Source organism: Maniola hyperantus, chromosome 1 (genome assembly GCF_902806685.2).
Source record: "Maniola hyperantus chromosome 1, iAphHyp1.2, whole genome shotgun sequence".
NCBI lineage: Eukaryota > Metazoa > Arthropoda > Insecta > Lepidoptera > Nymphalidae > Maniola > Maniola hyperantus.
The window spans coordinates 13,323,405-13,342,596 of NC_048536.1; the positions used below are offsets into that span (position 1 = coordinate 13,323,405).

The following is a 19,192-nucleotide window of genomic DNA, read 5'->3' on the forward strand; positions in this document are numbered from 1 at the left end:
AAATTTTAATTTTTGCGGCTGCCCGGCTGGTATGGCATAGATTGCTATAATACTGAATGTAGCGTCATTCATTATTACAGGTCAGTTACGTTAGGTGTAGTTACCTAATAGAATAAGCGCCATAATATCCATATTTCCCTGATAATTCTGTTGTTGTTCTGGTTAAATGGGTGATGGAAGTTTGTATGAAAGTCCGTCATTTTTGAGGTTACATCGACGAAAATTGGTAGGTAAGTATTTAAGCTTTCGGTTAAAAATAAAAAAACACATATTTCATGATTTTTGATAATTCTACTACTAAAGGGGATAGGGGATGAAACTTTCTATGAAAGTCCGTAATTTTTCAAGTTATTTGCATGAAAGATGATATTTGGGTTTTCGGTTACAAATATGTGTTTCAGGAGTTTTAGAAATTCAACCCCCATCTCGATTTTCTAAATTCCACCCGAGCGAAGCCGGGGTGGGTCAGCTAGTCTGAGAGTAGTAAGCCTACTATGGTTTCTGCGTGCGGCGTGCACCTGACCTAGTACAGTCGCGCGTGAGAGGTCAGTGCTCGCTAGGCGCTGCACGTTCAGCAGTCTTCATATAAGGCTAGGTCCACATTTGTATCATTTTGGAAGCATTTTGGTTTGGCGAACTTCTTCAGCGCGATGCGATGGTCCGACTATTCAAGGTTACCTATTGTATGCAACTTTTGGCTGTTTATTTCGACTATAGTTGACTCCTTGTTAAGTAGGTAGGACGTTTATTTAACTATTTGCGCAGCCGAACATTAACTAGTTTATTTAACTATTTGCACACATAACTCCGAAAAGTTACAGGTGCGTACCCCGGATCGAATCCCCGTGGTTAAAACACCCGCCTCCTATTCGAGAGGAGTAGGAGGCGGGTGTTTTAACCACTAGCCATGCTACCACGGCTCTTTTAATATAAAATTACTTATCAATATTGTATTTTAAATTTTAGTCAATACTGAAGAGTGCGAATTTTTGTGAGTTTAGGTTTCTATGGAAGGCAATTCCCGGAACCACTGCACTTATTTGAAAAATTATTTCACTGTTTAAAAAGTAGGTAAGTAGGTACATTATTCCAGATGGACATAGGCTATATAATAATTATTATTATAGCAACCCGCCTCGGCGTTCTGGTTTCGGGTTTAAGACATTTATTGTTCCATAAAGAAATTTCCACTTACATGGAACTTACAGGCTATTAAAAAGTGGGTTACAAAATTTCATCTTAAAGCGCACAGTAAATACATATAGTAGGTACCTAATTAGGCTTTGCATGGGTAACTTATTACAATTAGTAAGGATCTCTAATTTTTTTTTAAATTAAATATGTTACTCACGAATAATGTAACTTTCTACTGGTGAAAGAATTTTTAAAATTGGTTCAGTAATTCCAGAGATTACCCCCTACAAACAAACTCACAAAGTTTACTTACCCCTTTATAATATTAGTAGGTATAGATTTAAATACGTAAAAATATCAAATGAAACCCGAGTGAAGTCGGGCGGATCAGCTAGTTCTTATTAGGTCTTTAATAAATGCGATTTTCAAAATATATTGAATAATTATTTAAATAATTGCACATTCAATGGTAGTACATAGGCATCGTATAGAATACATTTCAATATTTAAGTAAATACCTAGTCGTAAATAACACTACGCATTTTCTTTGTTGTAATGTTTCTTTGTGTTTACAATCTATATCATAGGTTTACATATACCTACATAATAGGTAGGTAACAAATTTTATTTTTATTTTTAATTGATTTCCGAAATTCAGTTACCTACAACTAATTAAAATGTAGGCACTGATTTACTGGCTATAAATGACTGATGGGTAAGTGGTATTTATTTATAGTATCAGATGAAGTGATCAAGGCTTCTAAAAGTAACGGTAAATTAACGACTAAGTTAACGGGATAGGTATGCTAAACTTGTTAGGGAAATGAGGTTTTGTTAGGTATCTTTTTTACCTAATATGCTTTGCATAGTTCAGGCTTTTGATATCGATCTCCATTATGATAGTAAACATTTCTAATGACGTCTGTTTCTCTGACCTACTCGTTTGTATTAATGTCAATACTCAATATTATATATTTAGGTACGGCAGTAAAATTCAATTAAAAACACACAATTTATTAACACAAAACCAAATACTTTTACAATTATCAAACTTTTAATGATTGGAACAAAATTTAACACGTAAGACACAAAAAGTAAAAGTCGGAAATAAAGAAAAACATAATTCAAACCAGACCACGTTGATTACAGCACAAAAATCAGCAGCGAAATGAGCCTCGTACTTGGGCGCACCTCGCTTTTATAGGCGACTACCGCCTACAATCTAAGACGGCCTCTCCTGACTATGCGGCGTCCTCGTCCGCCGTCATAGCCAGAAAAGGTCGTGAGATCTTCTCTGCGGAGACTTGCAGCTGGCGCCGCAACGCTGTCGGCGTGCGGTGCGCGAGGGGAGACCGGTGAGGAGCTCGCCGAATGGAGCGATGCCTCTGCCTCTACCGCGTAAGGTGCCGGGGCAAACTCAGGTGCGGAAGGGGGACCAGCACCTGGGCATACTACTTCATAGTCATCACCTGAAATTAGTTTCGATATAGCACAACTCCATAGCTACAAATGTTAACACAATGGGTAAGCAATTCGAAATGCGACTTAGCATTAGCTAGACATGTAGATAAATCATTTTGTTTTATGGGGTGTCCCTATCACCCAGAGGAGGTGACACCTATCAACCTATGAGACGTCTCAAACCTAGCGCGCGCTTCTTCTCGTCATCTTCAGACCGCCAGACTCGGGGAACGGTCTCAGACCGCCAGACTCGGGCAACGGTCTATGGAGCAGGAACTTGAGATGACCTTCATCAGACCACCAGACTCGGGCAACGGTCTCAGACCACCAGACTCGGGCAACGGTCTATGGAGCAGGAACTTGAGATGAACTTCATCAGACCACCAGACTCGGGCAACGGTCTCAGACCACCAGACTCGGGCAACGGTCTATGGAGCAGGAACTTGAGATGACCATCATCAGACCACCGGGCTCGGGTAACAGTCTATGAAAGTGCATCTCAACCAGCCACCGTTGAACTTCCCTTGAGGAGTAAAGCATTACCGTGATTTGTTTAGTCATAGCACAAAAATAGATGTCGTGGATCAGTCCGTCAGTAGATAAGTACGTAAGGGAGCAAGCAAGGCCTTTTTAGTAAGGAGGGTGAGAGTTTTGGGGCTATGATTAACAAAATCACGACTTTCATCTTCACCACCACAAAGTAGTCAACAAGCTGAACTCACATTCGAAGAAAGTACCACACGCATCCGGGCACCACTCTCCTTGCCAGGGCACCATGCCCTCCGCCGCCACCTGAGCGGTCTTGCCATACGACCCACTCAGCAGCTCCAGCTCGTAGCAGCCGATTCAGGACCTTGTATGGACCTCACATGCCAGAGTCAAACTTCCCCGTTGACTGGGAATACTTGATCACCAACACCATGCCTCCAGCCTTCAACACGCGAGGCGGACGACGATTCTGGTTAGCATAGGCATCCTGCCGGGAATGATTTTACCTCAGCAGCTTACTTGCCCTGGAGCGTCACATTTCACGCCATGCCGCTCGATCAAGCCGTGCAGTTTCTGCAACCACATTGTTGTGTGCTGGTGAGGAACTCTGGAGACCTGCTTGTTTGATATACAAACCAGGCAGTGAACCACATGCTTGACTACGAACTCACGTAGCCCAAGAAACCAGAAGTACTTCAGGATCAGGTCCAGAGTCTTTTCGACAAAGACTTGCAGCAGACTAAGACGGTATCACGAAAACCACGCTTCCGCTCCTACTGCTGAGTAGCGGTAATAGAGCGTAACACTTTAGTACACATACCGATGAGAGTCTAGCTGTCCCACTTACAGATACTCGACGAGCGTGTCCTGATCTGCGACCTGCACCATCTAAACCCTGTTGCTCGGCTTGGTGATGCCGTTGACTTAAAGGGTTGAAGCTAAGATAGTCGCCACAACACATCATCGTGCGCTTTTAGTACTCAAAGGCGAAGATGAAGTCATGGAAATAAATCCACTTACGGGTAACGCGCAGTAGCAGCAGCGCTCGGTGGCTGTGAAAGCGTTGTAGTCGGTCACACCCTTAAACTGAAGACAAACCAAATGGTGGCGGAAGTGTTGACTGCCAACGCTTCTAGCACGTAGGAGTACTACCTACTCACTGCACCCTGGGTAAACCTTGCTAAAACAGGCGACCACACGCTTCTTGCCGTCGTTGTGGATCCACCTCAGCGCTGGGCCATAGCCGATGCTGCTGAAGTCAGTGTGCACCTCTGTTGGCAAATCTGTCAAGACTGCTACCTTGGACTCAGTGGTGAGTCGCCGAGTGATGTCCTGAGATACCTTTTCCTGCTTTGGCCTCAATGAAAAGGAACCTCTTTTTCCGACAGACGTGCAAGGCAGGCTGTCTGGATAGCATACTCCTCAACGTAGCGCCTAAAGTACCCAGCTAGATCTTAGATTGCCAGATTTGTTTGATGTACTCAAGGGGTAAGGACTTTACCTACGTTATGGCCTTGTCTTAAAGACTCGGCCTCGCCTGACCCTAACAAATGAATCTGATCAAAATGGCAAAATCGGAAACAATCGGTAACGGGAATTATCAGATTTTCTAAAAGAGTTGAATCTACCCACGTTACATTATTTACGAACGCACTACAGTGCGTCACTGACTCGCATATTATACGAAACACAAGTCCAAGACGGTATGCGTAGGTAACGTGATTTACTACAACACATACCTATCGAAATCATGGACACTAACTTTAAAAAAGAACATTCTCACCAATCAGCTCGTACAAGGGCTCGGCAGCGTTTATGTAAGCCCCACGGCACGCGCGGCATCGTGCCACAATACCAGTGAGCCGCCATGTTTGCGAGAGGCACCATAGCCCGCAGCGGCGCACGCAGCGCAGTACCACCAGCGCGCCGTCACGCTCGTGCAGAGTGCAGAGAGGCGCGGCAGCGGCGCGGCACGACGCAGCAACTCCAGTGCGCCGTCTCGCTCGCCCAGACCGCAGAAAGGCGCGGCAGCGGCGCGGCACGGCGCAGCAAAGCCAGTGCGCCGTCTCGCTCGCCAAGACCGCAGAAAGGCGCGGCAGCGGCGCGGCACGGCGCAGCAAAGCCAGCGCACCGTCAGGCTCGTGCAGAGCGCAGAAAGGCGCGGCAGCGGCGCGGCACGGCGCAGCAACGCCAGCGCACCGTCACGCTCGCCAAGAGCGCAGAAATGCGCGGCAGCGGTGCGGCACGGCGCAGCAACGCCAGCGCGCTGTCTCGCTCGCCAAGGGCGCAGAAAGGCGCAACAGCGGCGCGGCACGACGCAGCAACTCCAGTGCGTCGTCACGCTCGTGCAGAGCGCAGAAAGGCATGGCAGCGGCGCGGCACGGCGCAGCAACGCCAGCGCAGCGTCACGCTCGTGCAAAGTTCCAAAGCCCGCAGCCAAGCGTGCAGCATTGCGTCGGAACATTCGAGAAAAGAAAGATAAATGTGAGCACTATGTTCGAATCATGTTCGAATATAACTATTTCCCAGTTGGTTTAGTAAATCTGTCCTTATTACGACAGGTCTACCTATTCATACAACGATGTAACACCACGTGAAGATTGATTTCTAATCTTATGTCGGGAAGCTCAATTTTTTTTTTCTCATGGCAAAAATAATTGTTGAGCAAAAACTCATCTACCTACATTACGGTTACTCTTTTTATAAAAATAACACTGAACTGCATCAAAACCGATGTTTAGGTACACTTTGTGATCCTAATTTTCACACAGAAAACAGCGTGATTGGAAAGTACTATGACTAAGACTACGCTTTCTAGTTTTAAACTGCAAATTTAAATTGCGGGTATCTTGGTGAGATACTTCATGAAGTGACTAATGGACCGACATAGACGTGTTCTTAATCTCAATATCGTGCAACCTTTCGTGGGCACAGCGGAATAAATTCCGTTTTAAATTGATCTAAGACTGATCATAACAAAACCCTTTTGTACAAGTTCCAATACACGAGACTACCTCACGGCTATGCCATCGGTTGAGGTTACGACCATGATCAACTTTTTTACATCATGCATCAACATCATTAAAAACCGAGACCAAAAAAATAAAGACATGGTTGGATCTCACCTTGAATAATTCCACTAATTATCGCACTCACTATTTTGTCCGTGATTACTGACACCGCACAATTTGCGTTGGAAACCATGGAGCCCACGCGGTATAGCTCGCTCCCCAGACCTGGCGGTGTAGCGGCGCTGCGGCGTCCGAGCTTGCTCAGAGAGCGTTGATGAACGGGGGCTTGTACAACACTGAGTAGCACATCTTTGTTCATTATTCAATTTACGTGAATTACTTTTATACTTAAATCGATTAACAGATTTAGACGACGGCATTATTAATTACAAAAACACGTAGGGTAGACGTGAAAACTTTTAGACCAAAAATTCAATTTGAACAAAAACACTTGAACTAGATACGTTCACGTGGCCTATACGTGCCTAGCCATAAAGCCAAAGGTATAGGTACTTGATTTTGAAGATTTAATTGCAGTAACTTCATCTTGTTCGGAACAAGGTGCAGAAACGGGAGTGTTGCATTCTGTTTGAACGGTCACAGTGTTACCGAGACGATTAATATTACACTCGCGTTTAGTTACTACCGAGGTTAAACTATTTTCGACAAGTCTCGACACGTTTTTCTCGATCGCGGAGTATTGATTCATTATTGAGTGCAACGTTTGGATAAAAACACGACTAAGTGCGTGATCTCGCGACCTACCTCTAGGCCATGCTGTTTCACATCCACGTGGTCTGCTTCGAGAACTTCGATGTTGATCACGGCACATCACGGCTACGATCGCGGTTACGATACCCGCGATCCGACATCGTACAAGAACAACAACAAAAATTTAAAGGTTAGAATTTTGTTCCAATTTAAGCAAACTGATTGTCAGTGACTAGATTTTAACTATAGTGGGCCATTGAATAGGAATCCCAGTTCTGAATTTAGGTACGGCAGTAAAATTCAATTAAAAACACACAATTTATTAACACAAAACCAAATACTTTTACAATTATCAAACTTTTAATGATTGGAACAAAATTTAACACGTAAGACACAAAAAGTAAAAGTCGGAAATAAAGAAAAACATAATTCAAACCAGACCACGTTGATTACAGCACAAAAATCAGCAGCGAAATGAGCCTCGTACTTGGGCGCACCTCGCTTTTATAGGCGACTACCGCCTACAATCTAAGAATATTATGTCATATGGAAAACATCGCGATCGTGAGATGCCTGAGAGTTCCCTGTCTGACAATCCGCACTTGGCCAGCGTAGTGGACAAAAGCAAAAAAAACCCTTCTCATTCTGAGAGGAGACTCGTGCTTAGTAGTGAGCCGACAATGGGTTGATGATAATGGTGATGATTAAAATAGCTAGCTAGCTCCTAGATAGATCAGTCAGTCATTCAGTCAGTCAGTTTTTCCTTTTATATAATACTAGTAATATATATATATATATATATATATATATATATTACTAGTATTATATCATATCTATATATATATATATATATATATAGATATGACGTCATGGGGGCGTGATGATATAGGTACTTTGAAAATCAATGAGTTAAAGCATATTTGGGACTGGGCCAAAACTATTGGGTTATTGAACGATCACACGCGGTTTGACGTAAATGTCCTATAAACGTTTGAAATTATTAATTGTTCTATTGGGGCCAATTCTCTTGTACACAGTCTCTAAATTAACAGGTCTAAATCTAGTGCTATCCTTTTCCGCAAGCAACATCATGAAAGGGATAGCAATAGATTTAGACGTGCCATTTTAGTTTAGTTTAGAGATTGTGTACAACGGAATTAGCCACATTGTGTGGCTAAAAATATTTTTTCATTGACATTCATATCAACACCTTCTCCATGTAGAATTGCTATGATGACCATTTGTACCTAATCCACGCAACCATACAGGGAAAGACTACATGAGTAAAGATGAAGTATTATTTGTTGTGTAGAGGCAATAGAAATACACACTATGTGAAATTTTCAACTCTCTATCTATTACGATTTTTGAGATACAGCCCGCTAACAGACAGACGGTCGGACAGCGGAGGCTTCGGGTATGGAACTATGGAACCCTAAAATATACGCTTATTCAGATTTTAAAATACTGGCCTAGTTATGTTGCTCCTCAACCAGGCAGTAGGTAATATTTAGGAGAGAAGACATTCTCTCAAAAGGACCCAACTTACGTTAAACTATATTGAAAGCTTATTACCACTGCAATTTTAACGAGGGGCGAAAACAAAAATGTGTTTTAATTTTTAAGCAATGTGTTAGTGCTATTATTACGTTAATTTTTTGGAAACAACGCAGTGAATGCTATGAAGGAAATGACGTTATACATAACATTTATTCAAATATTTTTTATTCGGCTATGACCCTCAACACTAGGTTACATTGGTTACTATTAGCATAAAACACTAAAGTAGGTAGGTATTAGGTACATATTCAATATTCTTCAGTTTTACTTTTAGTAGATGATGCTCGCGACTTTAACTTCTTCGTAAGGTTTTTAAAAATCCCGTAGAAAATAAGAGCTCATTAATTTTCCGTTATAAAAAGTATCCCATGTCCATCTCCGAGACGCACGCTATCTTTGTAGCTTTCGTCAAAATCAGTATAGCGGATGGGCCGCCGTGAAAATATAACAGACAGACAGATAGAGAGACACTAGATAGAAGGAAAAGTTACTTTGCTGCATGGAAGTAGGATAGATCAATAAACAAACTCAGTTTTAATTATATTATACTTAACAATAAATACACAGGACAGTATAGTAGTATAGGGACAGAAATATTTTCTGTTATCAAAAAAAACTTGTTATCAATCACGTATTTAATCTTAAGGCACGAACTGAAACGTTATCTTCTTCTTAAATAATATTAAAAGCCGATAATGTTTGTTATCTGTATTGGTATTATGAAAGAAAAACCTTTTGTTACATTGTAAGACGAATAGGTAGATATAAGGTATACGGTAGATGCATTTAATGTCTCAAAAGTACTTGCAAAAGTTTAATTGAATAAAAATATTTTTATTTATTTAAGAGAAAAAGTAGAAAGACAAAGTTTTTGGAATCATATCCTTAGATCGTACAGGGCCGGCTCTATCATTGCGAACGGGACAGCCACTCTAGAATCCATCTCAGGGCGCGCAGTGCCTCAGCGTTGGGGGAAAAAAACAAAAAAAAATATATACCTGTATTTTAATTATTTTTCGCTTTTCAATATATTTTTTGTAAAATTCAAGAAAAAAAATTCGGGCTTGCTTCAGTTTGCTCGATGAATATGTAAAAAATCGTAATCTTCCTCCGTAACCTTCGTTGTAGTATCTACCTATCTGGATGCTGATTTCCTGTATCTACGCTTACACTACATGAGAGTATATATAATTCGATCTAACTATCTATGGGAGAGGCGCCATAGATCTCGCCTCCTCGTAAAAAAGTAGCCTCGGGCCGGCAATAGAAGAAACACAAAAATACCTACGTTTTCAATAAAAAAATATACATTTTTATTTAAATTCAAATAAATAGGACACTTAGACATTTAATCTAAATAAACATTCAATTGCTGTAACCCCAATATTTAGATATGAAAATGCGTCTATCGTAGTAAACTAGGTCGGTTCAAAGTTTAAACCTTGTGGGCGGTTATAGCAAGTACTCATTGTACAATGACTTCGACATCATTTTTTATTTTTATTTTTTTTTATTTTATTTATTAGGAACACACACAATACATTAATTTAACACAAACTACGACACTTATAGACAAACACAGGCTGATAAATGTATCTATAAAATGTGTACACAGCATTTGCAAAATATCTAGACAAATAAAAAGAACTTAATTAACTACTTAACTAAACAATTAATAATTAAGTTACTTAGGAGATGAACCCACCGTAAAATGATAAGAGCTTTTTTTTGAATGCAGTAGCTGAGTCATGAAATATGTAATAAATACATCATACAGATAAGATACCCGAATCATTTTTTTAAATTGATTACATAGAAAGGATCAATTTAAATCCAGGAAAAGGGGAGAAAATAATAAATCAATACATTTCCGAACCAGCAATAAATTTTCGTGACGGTTCAAAATCAACAATTATTGTAAGAAGTTATTTGAATACGATTATTTGAATAAAAATCTTTCTATTTTAATAAACTTTTTACCAAATTTGTAGCTCTGTATAACTTAGTTACAGACTATAACCACCTGTAACTAAGTTATCCAAATTTGTAGCTCTGTATAACTTAGTTACAGACTATAACCACCTGTAACTAAGTTATTAAACTTAGTTAAAGGTGGCTATAGTCTGTAACTAAGTAAGTAAGAGCTACAAATTTGGTAAAAAGTTTATTTATTTTTAAACACCTATGTAATATACAAATACAATATACATTCACAATTAATATGTTCATATTATAGGTATAATAAATTGAAGTTTGTTTTTTTACACATAAGAAACAGAACATTCTACGAATGATTAGGTATATAAAATTTTCCGGTGGTAGATGCATCCGACGATTCGAAAGCGCTTTTGAAAGTTTACTTTATAAAAAATACTAGCTGTTGCCCGCGACTTCGTCCGCGTGGAATTAGGTTTTTTAAAAATCCCGTGGGAACTCTTTGATTTTCCGGGATAAAAAGTAGCCTATGTCACTCTCCAGGTCTTTATCTATTCCCATGCCAAAAATCACGTCAATCCGTTGCACCGTTGCGACGTGATTGAAGGACAAACCAACAAACCAACACACTTTCGCATTTATAATAAGGGTACTGATTTATTATTATTATTATACTAGCTTATAGCGACTTAGTCCGCGTGGACTACACAAATTTCAAAACCTCTATTTCACCCCCTAGTTGAATTTTAAAATCCTTTCTTAGCGGGTGCCTACGTCATAATAGCTATCTACATGCCAAAATTCAGCCTGATCCGTTCAGTAGTTTGAGCTATGCGCTAATAATTGATAGATCAGTCAGTCAGTCAGTCATCTTTCCTTTTATATATTTAGATATCGAAGTCGATGAACAGTTTAATGAAGCAGTTAATATGGTAAAAAGTTTTGAGAAATTGGGGGCTGATTGATTCGTATCCTATTCAGCGGTTTGCTTAATGATATAAAATAGGATTTTCGAATAAAACTCTACGTTGTTGGTGACAACACGGGTAGGTAGGTACAACCACTAGAGGCATACAAAACGTTCACCTACATTTTGACTGGTCATCTATTGTAATAATTTGCAGCAGTTTTTTCGGTGTTGCCCTCGACCGTCTCCGTCAACAATGTTACGGCTCGACGGTCTTCCTCAATTAGTGAGCCATTTGCTTTTATTATAATTTATATAGCACTCTAATCACTGAAATGTACATCATGTACATATACCTACAAGTAAGCTGGAATAGGTGTGCCATACAATATTACAGTTTTTTTTGCCGGTTCAAAGCGCCCCACCGAGCGTAGCGGGAATTAAAATCGAAACAGCGTCAAATGGTCTTCGTGTTGACAGATGTCTCACTATTAACGTTTAGTTCCGAGCATGCTCACACGACACTGCTTGCTATTAGCGCCAAAACTGCGTAAATTAAGTTGAAACTAAGGGCTCCTTGTTTTACCATTGAATCCTAATAATAAATATATTTTTGCTTGTCCCGTACGTTACCTATGCTTTCCTATACTACCATTCATCCTATTGCGATGAAACTTTTTAGGTACCTACATAAATAAATAAATAATAAATAAAATCTTTAATATCTTTACAAACATGTAGATTAACAAGCTTTAGTGTAAGGCCCTGCCTCCTGAGGTAGTGTAAACTGTGTTTCAGGAGGCAGTGTCTTCCCATAATCATAATATTATTTATATTAAACATTGACAACTACTTAAAAATTAGAAACAACTAAGTAGGTACTTATAATTGCTAATAATATTTTTATTTTATTTTAAATATCGTATACCTACTAAGAGCATGTTTTTTTTTTGTGTGTGCAGTGTGTGTGCGTGTGTGTGAGTGAGTGTGTGAGTGTGTGTGTACGTGCATATAGTTGTTGTTAGGACTTCTGGCAAAGTTTTTGACATAAATAGCTAGGTAGGTACCTACGTTACTTAGCGTCATTGCAATGCATTCCCGACATTAGCTAATGATTAATAAACTATGGTTGGGGCTCATGAATCATCAAAATGTATCATCCAAACATAAATTATACAACTGACTGCATTTATTGGTTTAATTGAAATGTTAACTTTGATCCCAGCACATTGTTCGTTCGATTTTGAATATTCATATACTTATAATAATAATATGTATGTTATGTTACCGTCGAAACTATATTTAACCGTGGAAAAACCGTCAAAACTATAACTATAACTTGCAAGTATAGCGTTTAAACTATCTTGAGTGATAATATCATTTATTTAAAAAAAATCTTATGGGTTGCGTGATTAGTCGGCCGACCCGATTGATTATACCCGACTAGTTTCGACTTTATCTGGGTCCTAGGGCCGAAGGCCCTCTTCTCGCAATTCGGTGCGGGCATGGGTATTCTGACTAATCACGTGAATAAAGCCGTAAGGTATTTATAATGGTTAAAAAAATTGTTTTAAATCTCAGGACCCGGGAGGTCCACTCCACACAGTCTCATGTACTATACTGTTCCCTAATACGGTTCATCATCGAAATGGGTTACGCCAGAAGATTCGCTTCCCCTTTACAAAAGTTAGGGACAGGACAAAACTGCGTGGAGTCGGTTGAACTGACCAGTTTTCGTTCTGGGCCACATTCGCCTTCTAACGCTTTTCTTTATAAACTTAATCCTGAGTTTTTCCAGCGAAGAATTTTGTATAGAATTTTAGTTTAATCTACTTTTGGCCGATGTTGTTCATCCAAACTAGTTTTGGCTATATTTTTCAATTAAAAGAAGTTAGACTGAAATATACTTTTGACTGTAACAAATACAATTCCAAGATCATAATACTGTGCAACAATATGCAAATGTGTTAGGTCAAGTATCTAAAGAATTATTAATTTTATACTTTCAGTGTCGCAAGCAAACTAGATAGGCATTTGCATTTTTTGTTTTGCATAACGCTCATATTTTATAAATAGTCACTAAAAAAAAATTGTAGTGGTTAATGTTAAGGACACACGAGTAGATATCCCGTTAAGGACTTACAAACGAATTGTTTCTATGAAGTAGAAGGGGCTAGGTTGGAGATATTGTACTTACTTAAACTTTTTATGTGCTTTCAAAATAACAAAAATCACGTTTAAATCGTTAAAATCATTATGAGCTGATTTTTCAAACGCTAGTTAAAAATATTAAAAAATGAAATTGTAATTTGTAAAATATCACCAGATTTTCCATAAGAAGAATGAAGTTTTGTTTTTTAACAATGCCATTTTTCACCATATGGGGCCGATTCTCTTGTACACAATCTCTAAACTAAACTAAATTAACAGGTCTAAATCTAGTGCCATCCTTTTCCGCAAGCAACATTATGAAAGGGATAGCAATAGATTTAGGCGTGACATTTTAGTTTAGTTTAGAGATTTGTGTACAACGAAATTAGCCACATAAACTAAACTGGTAAGTAGGAGGTACAATTTTAGTTTTAGAGCCCTGCAGTCATTCTGTTATTGTTTAAACTTGATAGGTCACCTGCGGGCCGATTGCCGTAAACTGACATGTGACATCGCAATAGAAATATCCTTAAGAATCGTGATCGTTACAGTTGATAAATTTGCTATCGCGGACGACTAATGCACTATATCGCATTTGGTCATTATCGACATTTTGATGACGTATTGGTAGCACGGACCTATTTATAACCCGACTAAATCGAATATCTATGGTAATCACTTGGTAATCTAGCAATTTACATGGACATAACAGTCTCCTAAATTTGGCTACGTTACTTATTAAAAATAAGTAGTTAGTCTGTGGTAACTATTTAGAACCCCAGACCACAAAGTACAACTTTTTGTTGTTTTTCCTTAGTTTACGCGTTTGTTTTTTGTCATTAATTCTGCAACTTTGCTTGCTCCTCGGACTCCGGAGACTTCAGTTTTTCTCACCGAACTTATACGCAAATGCCTGGGCACTGATTTGCCTAAGTATTGGGACCCTTATTGACGGACTGTGGCTGCTTGGAAGTTAGAACTCGTAAGTTAACAAACGTTATCATTCAATTCAAGTAAAGGCTCTCATGCGGGTTTCCTCACGATCTTCCTTTTCCTTCACAGCTAAGCAAGTGATATTTAGTTGTTACAATGGTATTAAACTCCGAAAAGTTAGAGGAGTTTTAACAGCGTTTCATAAAGTACCTATTATACAAATTGAGTCCATTGCTACTGGTGGTTATGACTTCATAGTAAGTACCTCCACACTACAAGTGCTTTCTCGAGTATGTTTCCTTATGTATCTAGAGCTGCCTAAAACGTTGCTCTTCATATGAAAGTTTGGATGTTTCTTACTCCTTCGCACCACAAATATTTAAAGAAACAATTTGGATTAGCTAAATTAGTAACAAAGATACCATATACACTGATTCTAAAGTCTTCGCAGACAACGTCATACCTAAACAGAAGCTGGTAGTGCCTAGTGGTATAGATTAAGCAACACAGTCAGTGGTCACTTACTCAGTTATCATAATTTTTTTTCAGGCAAAGGTGATACAGTGCTGCATTCATTTCTTCATCCTGACAAAGATATGGATTGGGATATGTTGTGAACTCGAGCTCTTGGACCCCGTGCAGAGACAAATAAAATAATGAACGGTGCCAGATTAGATTTATAAGAAGCAGATGGTGATATAATTAAAATGTCTGAATCTAATCTACTTTAACAAAAGAATACATAAAAAATCATCAAACTGTTGTTTTATTATAAGAAGCAGATGGTGATATAATTAAAATGTCTGAATCTAATCTACTTTAATAAAAGAATACATAAAAAATCATCAAACTGTTGTTTTATTTGCCTAAATAATTTAAATTCCAAAGTAATTTCCAAAGCTAAATCAATTAAATCAGAAAATGATTTGACTTTTGGACATTACTTTGGGGAATAATTTTAGAAGTTCCCCGAAGAGCCTAGTGGTTAGGATGTCCACCTCTGAATAATTGAAGGTTGGGGGTTCAATTCTAGGTACGCATCTCTAAGAGTTATGTGCGTTTTAAACAATTAATTATACTTAACTTGATTTAGCGGTGAAGGAAACATCATGAGGAAATCTGCATGCCTGAGAGTTCTCCATATTGTTCTCAAAGGAGTCAAAGGTATACTATTATGTTCAGCTTGTCGCTGGCTCACTATAGAGTACGGTTCTCTTGAGTGTGAGAAGAGTTTTGGCCATAGTCTACCATGCTGGCCAAATGCGGATTGGTAGACTTCATTTCACACACCTTTGATAACATTTTGGAGAACTCTCAGGCATGCAGGTTTACACACAATGTTTTCCATCACCGTTAAAGCAATGATATTTAATTATTTAGTTAAAATGCACATAACTGTTCTCCAAGAAGTTATAGGTGCGTGTAAAAAGTACTCTGTGATTCTCGTTTCTCAGTGTTAGTATACCTCTATATTTAATGTACACTGTGCATCAAACCTACTAATGAAAGAGTCATCACATATTCTTTTAAAAGTACTTATGAGACTTACATTAATCTAAAAATACTTTTATACTATTATACTAGCTTCTAAAATTAATAATTGATTTCTTATCTAGCAGAATAATTACTATAGCCTTTTTTAATCCCTTTCATAACTTTATTTTAATTAATATGAGTAGTAAAACGATTTGCGGATAGCTTATGTCACTGATAAAAACACCTCTCGAGTTGTTTCAATGAAAACCTCATTTGACGTAACATTTGTCGAGGTTCTTATATGACATCAAACTTCAAAACGCGTCCGCAATAGCATTTTTCATACAATAAATTTTATCGATAGTGTAAATGAACTGTCAAAACATTTTTTTGTCCACATCTATCCTTTGTGGACTGTCTCACCGAACCGTGATAGGAAAACCATATTTTGACATTGATGCTGTCATTAAATGATAGATGCAGTCGATTCGCAATCGGCCTGCGGATGATCTGATCGACGACTTTATCTCTTCCGTCCTACATGGCTCAGTTAAAATTTTTTTGTAGGGTCTATATATTTGACATTTATATAGAATTACTAGCTGTTGCCTGCGACTTCGTACGCATCCCGCGGGAACTGTCTTTTTCCGTGGATTTCCCAAAAAAATCGTTTATACAAACGTTGTCCTGACAATAACAAACACAAAAAAATCGGCCAAGTGCAAGTCAGACTCTTCCATAGAATATCACACGTCTTGGTATAGTTATCTTACTTCGAAAATTGAAAACACTGATTATTTGTTTTTGAACACATTTTAATTTTTTTTTTGTGATGTAACCACAATTTTACGGTTTTCGGATTTTTACCTTTACCTACTTGTCCTGTAAGACCTACCTATCGGCCCAATTTCATGATTCTAGGTCAACGGGAAGTATCCTATAGGTTTTCTTGACAGGCACGATAGACATACAGACAGATAGACAACGAAGTGATCCTTATAAGGGTTCCTTTTTCCCTTTTGAGGTACGGAATCTTAAAAAAAGAATTATCCAATTTGTTGCAGTCGTTCGGAAGTTATCCGCGTACATTTCAGCGATTCATTTTTATAGATTGCTCTGACATAAATAATATAATCTCGTTGTAACTTTAAATAGGCTGACATACATAAATGTAAAAGCCTGTTAATAAAAGATTAAAAAAAAACTTTAAATAAAGTCCGAGCAAAGTCAAAGTACGTTCTATCTGTCTTAATTTGAGCTGGAAAGTAGAATATTCCAAAACCCTTTTTAAAAATAAGACATTAAATAACTACGGAAAAACCTGAAAATATATTATAATTAACACTTGGCAACCCTGAGGGTGCTTGAAACTAGCATCGCAGGAATAATAAAAATTAGAATAGATTCAGATTGCGATTCATGGCCGGAATATAAATAAACATAAATAAATGTTTACTAACGCGATGTTACGGCAAAGGCAATGAAATGCTCTATTTTGTAACCCAAGGCTTTCATCAACTCATCGGCAGTAAATTCTTTCTACGTTCGCGCTGGTGAATTTGTGATAGAGTAGAAAATAATTATAAAATGTACTTATTATTTTAGGGTTCCGTGCCTCAAAAGGAAAAAAGGAACCCTTATAGGATTACTGTCTGTCTGTCTGTCTGTCCGTCTACCGTGTCTGTCAAGAAAACCTGTAGGGTGCTTCCCGTTGACCTATAGAATTATCAAATTTAGCAGGTAGATAGGTCTTATAGCAGAAGTAAAGGAACAAATCCGAAAACTGTGAATTTGTGGTTAAATCACACAAGAATAAAATTGTGTTCATGGATTAAAATTTTAAAATTAAAATTAATTAGCATGAAAATTCGTATTTTCAATTTTCAAAGTAAGATTATTATATCAAGTGGAATCTCATATGGACGGGCTTTACCTGTAAATTGTAAAACCGATTTTTATTTATTTTTATGCATAATAGTTTTTAATGTCGATACATTATGTAGATGTCGATAAAATACGACTGTAGTACGGAACCCTCGGTGCGCGAGTCTGCCTAGCACTTGGCTGGTTTTTTTACGTTTTCACCATTATTTACCGTTTATACCAGTCGGTTTATTATGTACAAAGTTAAAGTCAAATTATTTATTCAAATTGGGTACAATTGTACGCTTTTTGATTGTCAGTTGTTGAATTTGTATCTAATGTGATAATTAATTACGAAAACTTAAAACAAAAGCTACGAGGGTTCCAAATGCACCCAAGTCTGAGAAGAGCCCACAACAAACTCAGCCTACTTTAAATATCTAATAGGTATCCAATAGTTCCAAAGGAAAAGCTCAATCATACGGTTCTGGGAGAGCCCAATGTTAAAATTTTCGGTCTCTAGTTTTAATGCTATTCAAGTTAGACCTAAGCCCTATTCTTGTATTCTTCGTTCTTCTAGTCTATTAAAGCTATATATTACTACTTACTTTCTGGCGTCACTTCGCGTAGGATGACTTTTGTTTGAGCTTCGGCCGGCATCACGAATTCGTTGTTTTTATAAAGCTCGCGATGGAAAACACTAAAATTTTGAGCGAATAGAGCGTTTATCGTTTCGAAATTATGTTACGTGTTATTGTTCTCACTTTTAAAACCAATTTATCTCATCTTTTGCACAATCGCGTTACGATATCACGTAGAACGGTCACGGGCGATACAACTGTGGGTGTATAGAGGCAAAGCGAGACTGGTAGAACCACGGACCACGGTATACACTATACTGTATAGGCAGGCGTAAGGCGGTATGCGAGGCTTCAAGCGCATATTCCAGCTGCAATGTGACAATGTGCTTGTATATTTCATTTATAAGCTCGGAAGATTGATGCGTTTGCGACATGCAAGAAAGCACACGTACCTACATGATGATGGTATCAGTGCAATCATCAGATAGAGTACGGTGTGATTTCAAAAGTGGCTTCACAGAATTGATGTCTTACTGATAAAGTAGGTACTTACTGCTTTGTACGTATTACTTAGGTAATCTAGATTTGTCCATTTTTCTCTCGTTTTAAATATCGAAATCGGAACCTACACTAATACTTAGGTATAATAAAGAGGTAAAGTTTGTGCTGCATTTTCCCCGAGTGCTTATCCCAATATATCAAACACAAAAAATGTTTTGACCTATATTAAGTTATACCGTGCATACCGCAACCGTGCAACCGATGTGCCCCAAACAGGTTTCATTAGAAAAGTAATAATGCGAAGATAGTTCCAGACTAATAGAAATGCATTATGAATTTTTTTTAGCGTAGTAGCACACGCCGCGCACTAGTAGGCGAAGGAAGTCGCGGGAAAAGTATAATTATAAAACTTTTTGTAGACATTCATTAGTCATTAATCATTATTGTTGTGTTATTAACTTAATAGTAGTTACATAACA

The 19,192-nt window shown here is 38.2% G+C and overlaps 1 protein-coding gene across 1 annotated transcript in view; it reads right to left on the reverse strand.

The window, feature by feature from the left end:
* The window catches only part of LOC117994791 (clavesin-1-like), a 49,030-nt gene extending 30,449 nt beyond the window's left edge, over positions 1–18,581 (reverse strand). The window contains exon 1 of the mRNA XM_034982860.2: positions 18,240–18,581. Coding sequence (XP_034838751.1) covers positions 18,240–18,291 — 52 coding nt within the window. The 5' untranslated portion in view covers positions 18,292–18,581. The remainder of the gene's footprint in view (positions 1–18,239) is intronic.
* Between the last annotated feature and the right edge of the window lie 611 nt (positions 18,582–19,192).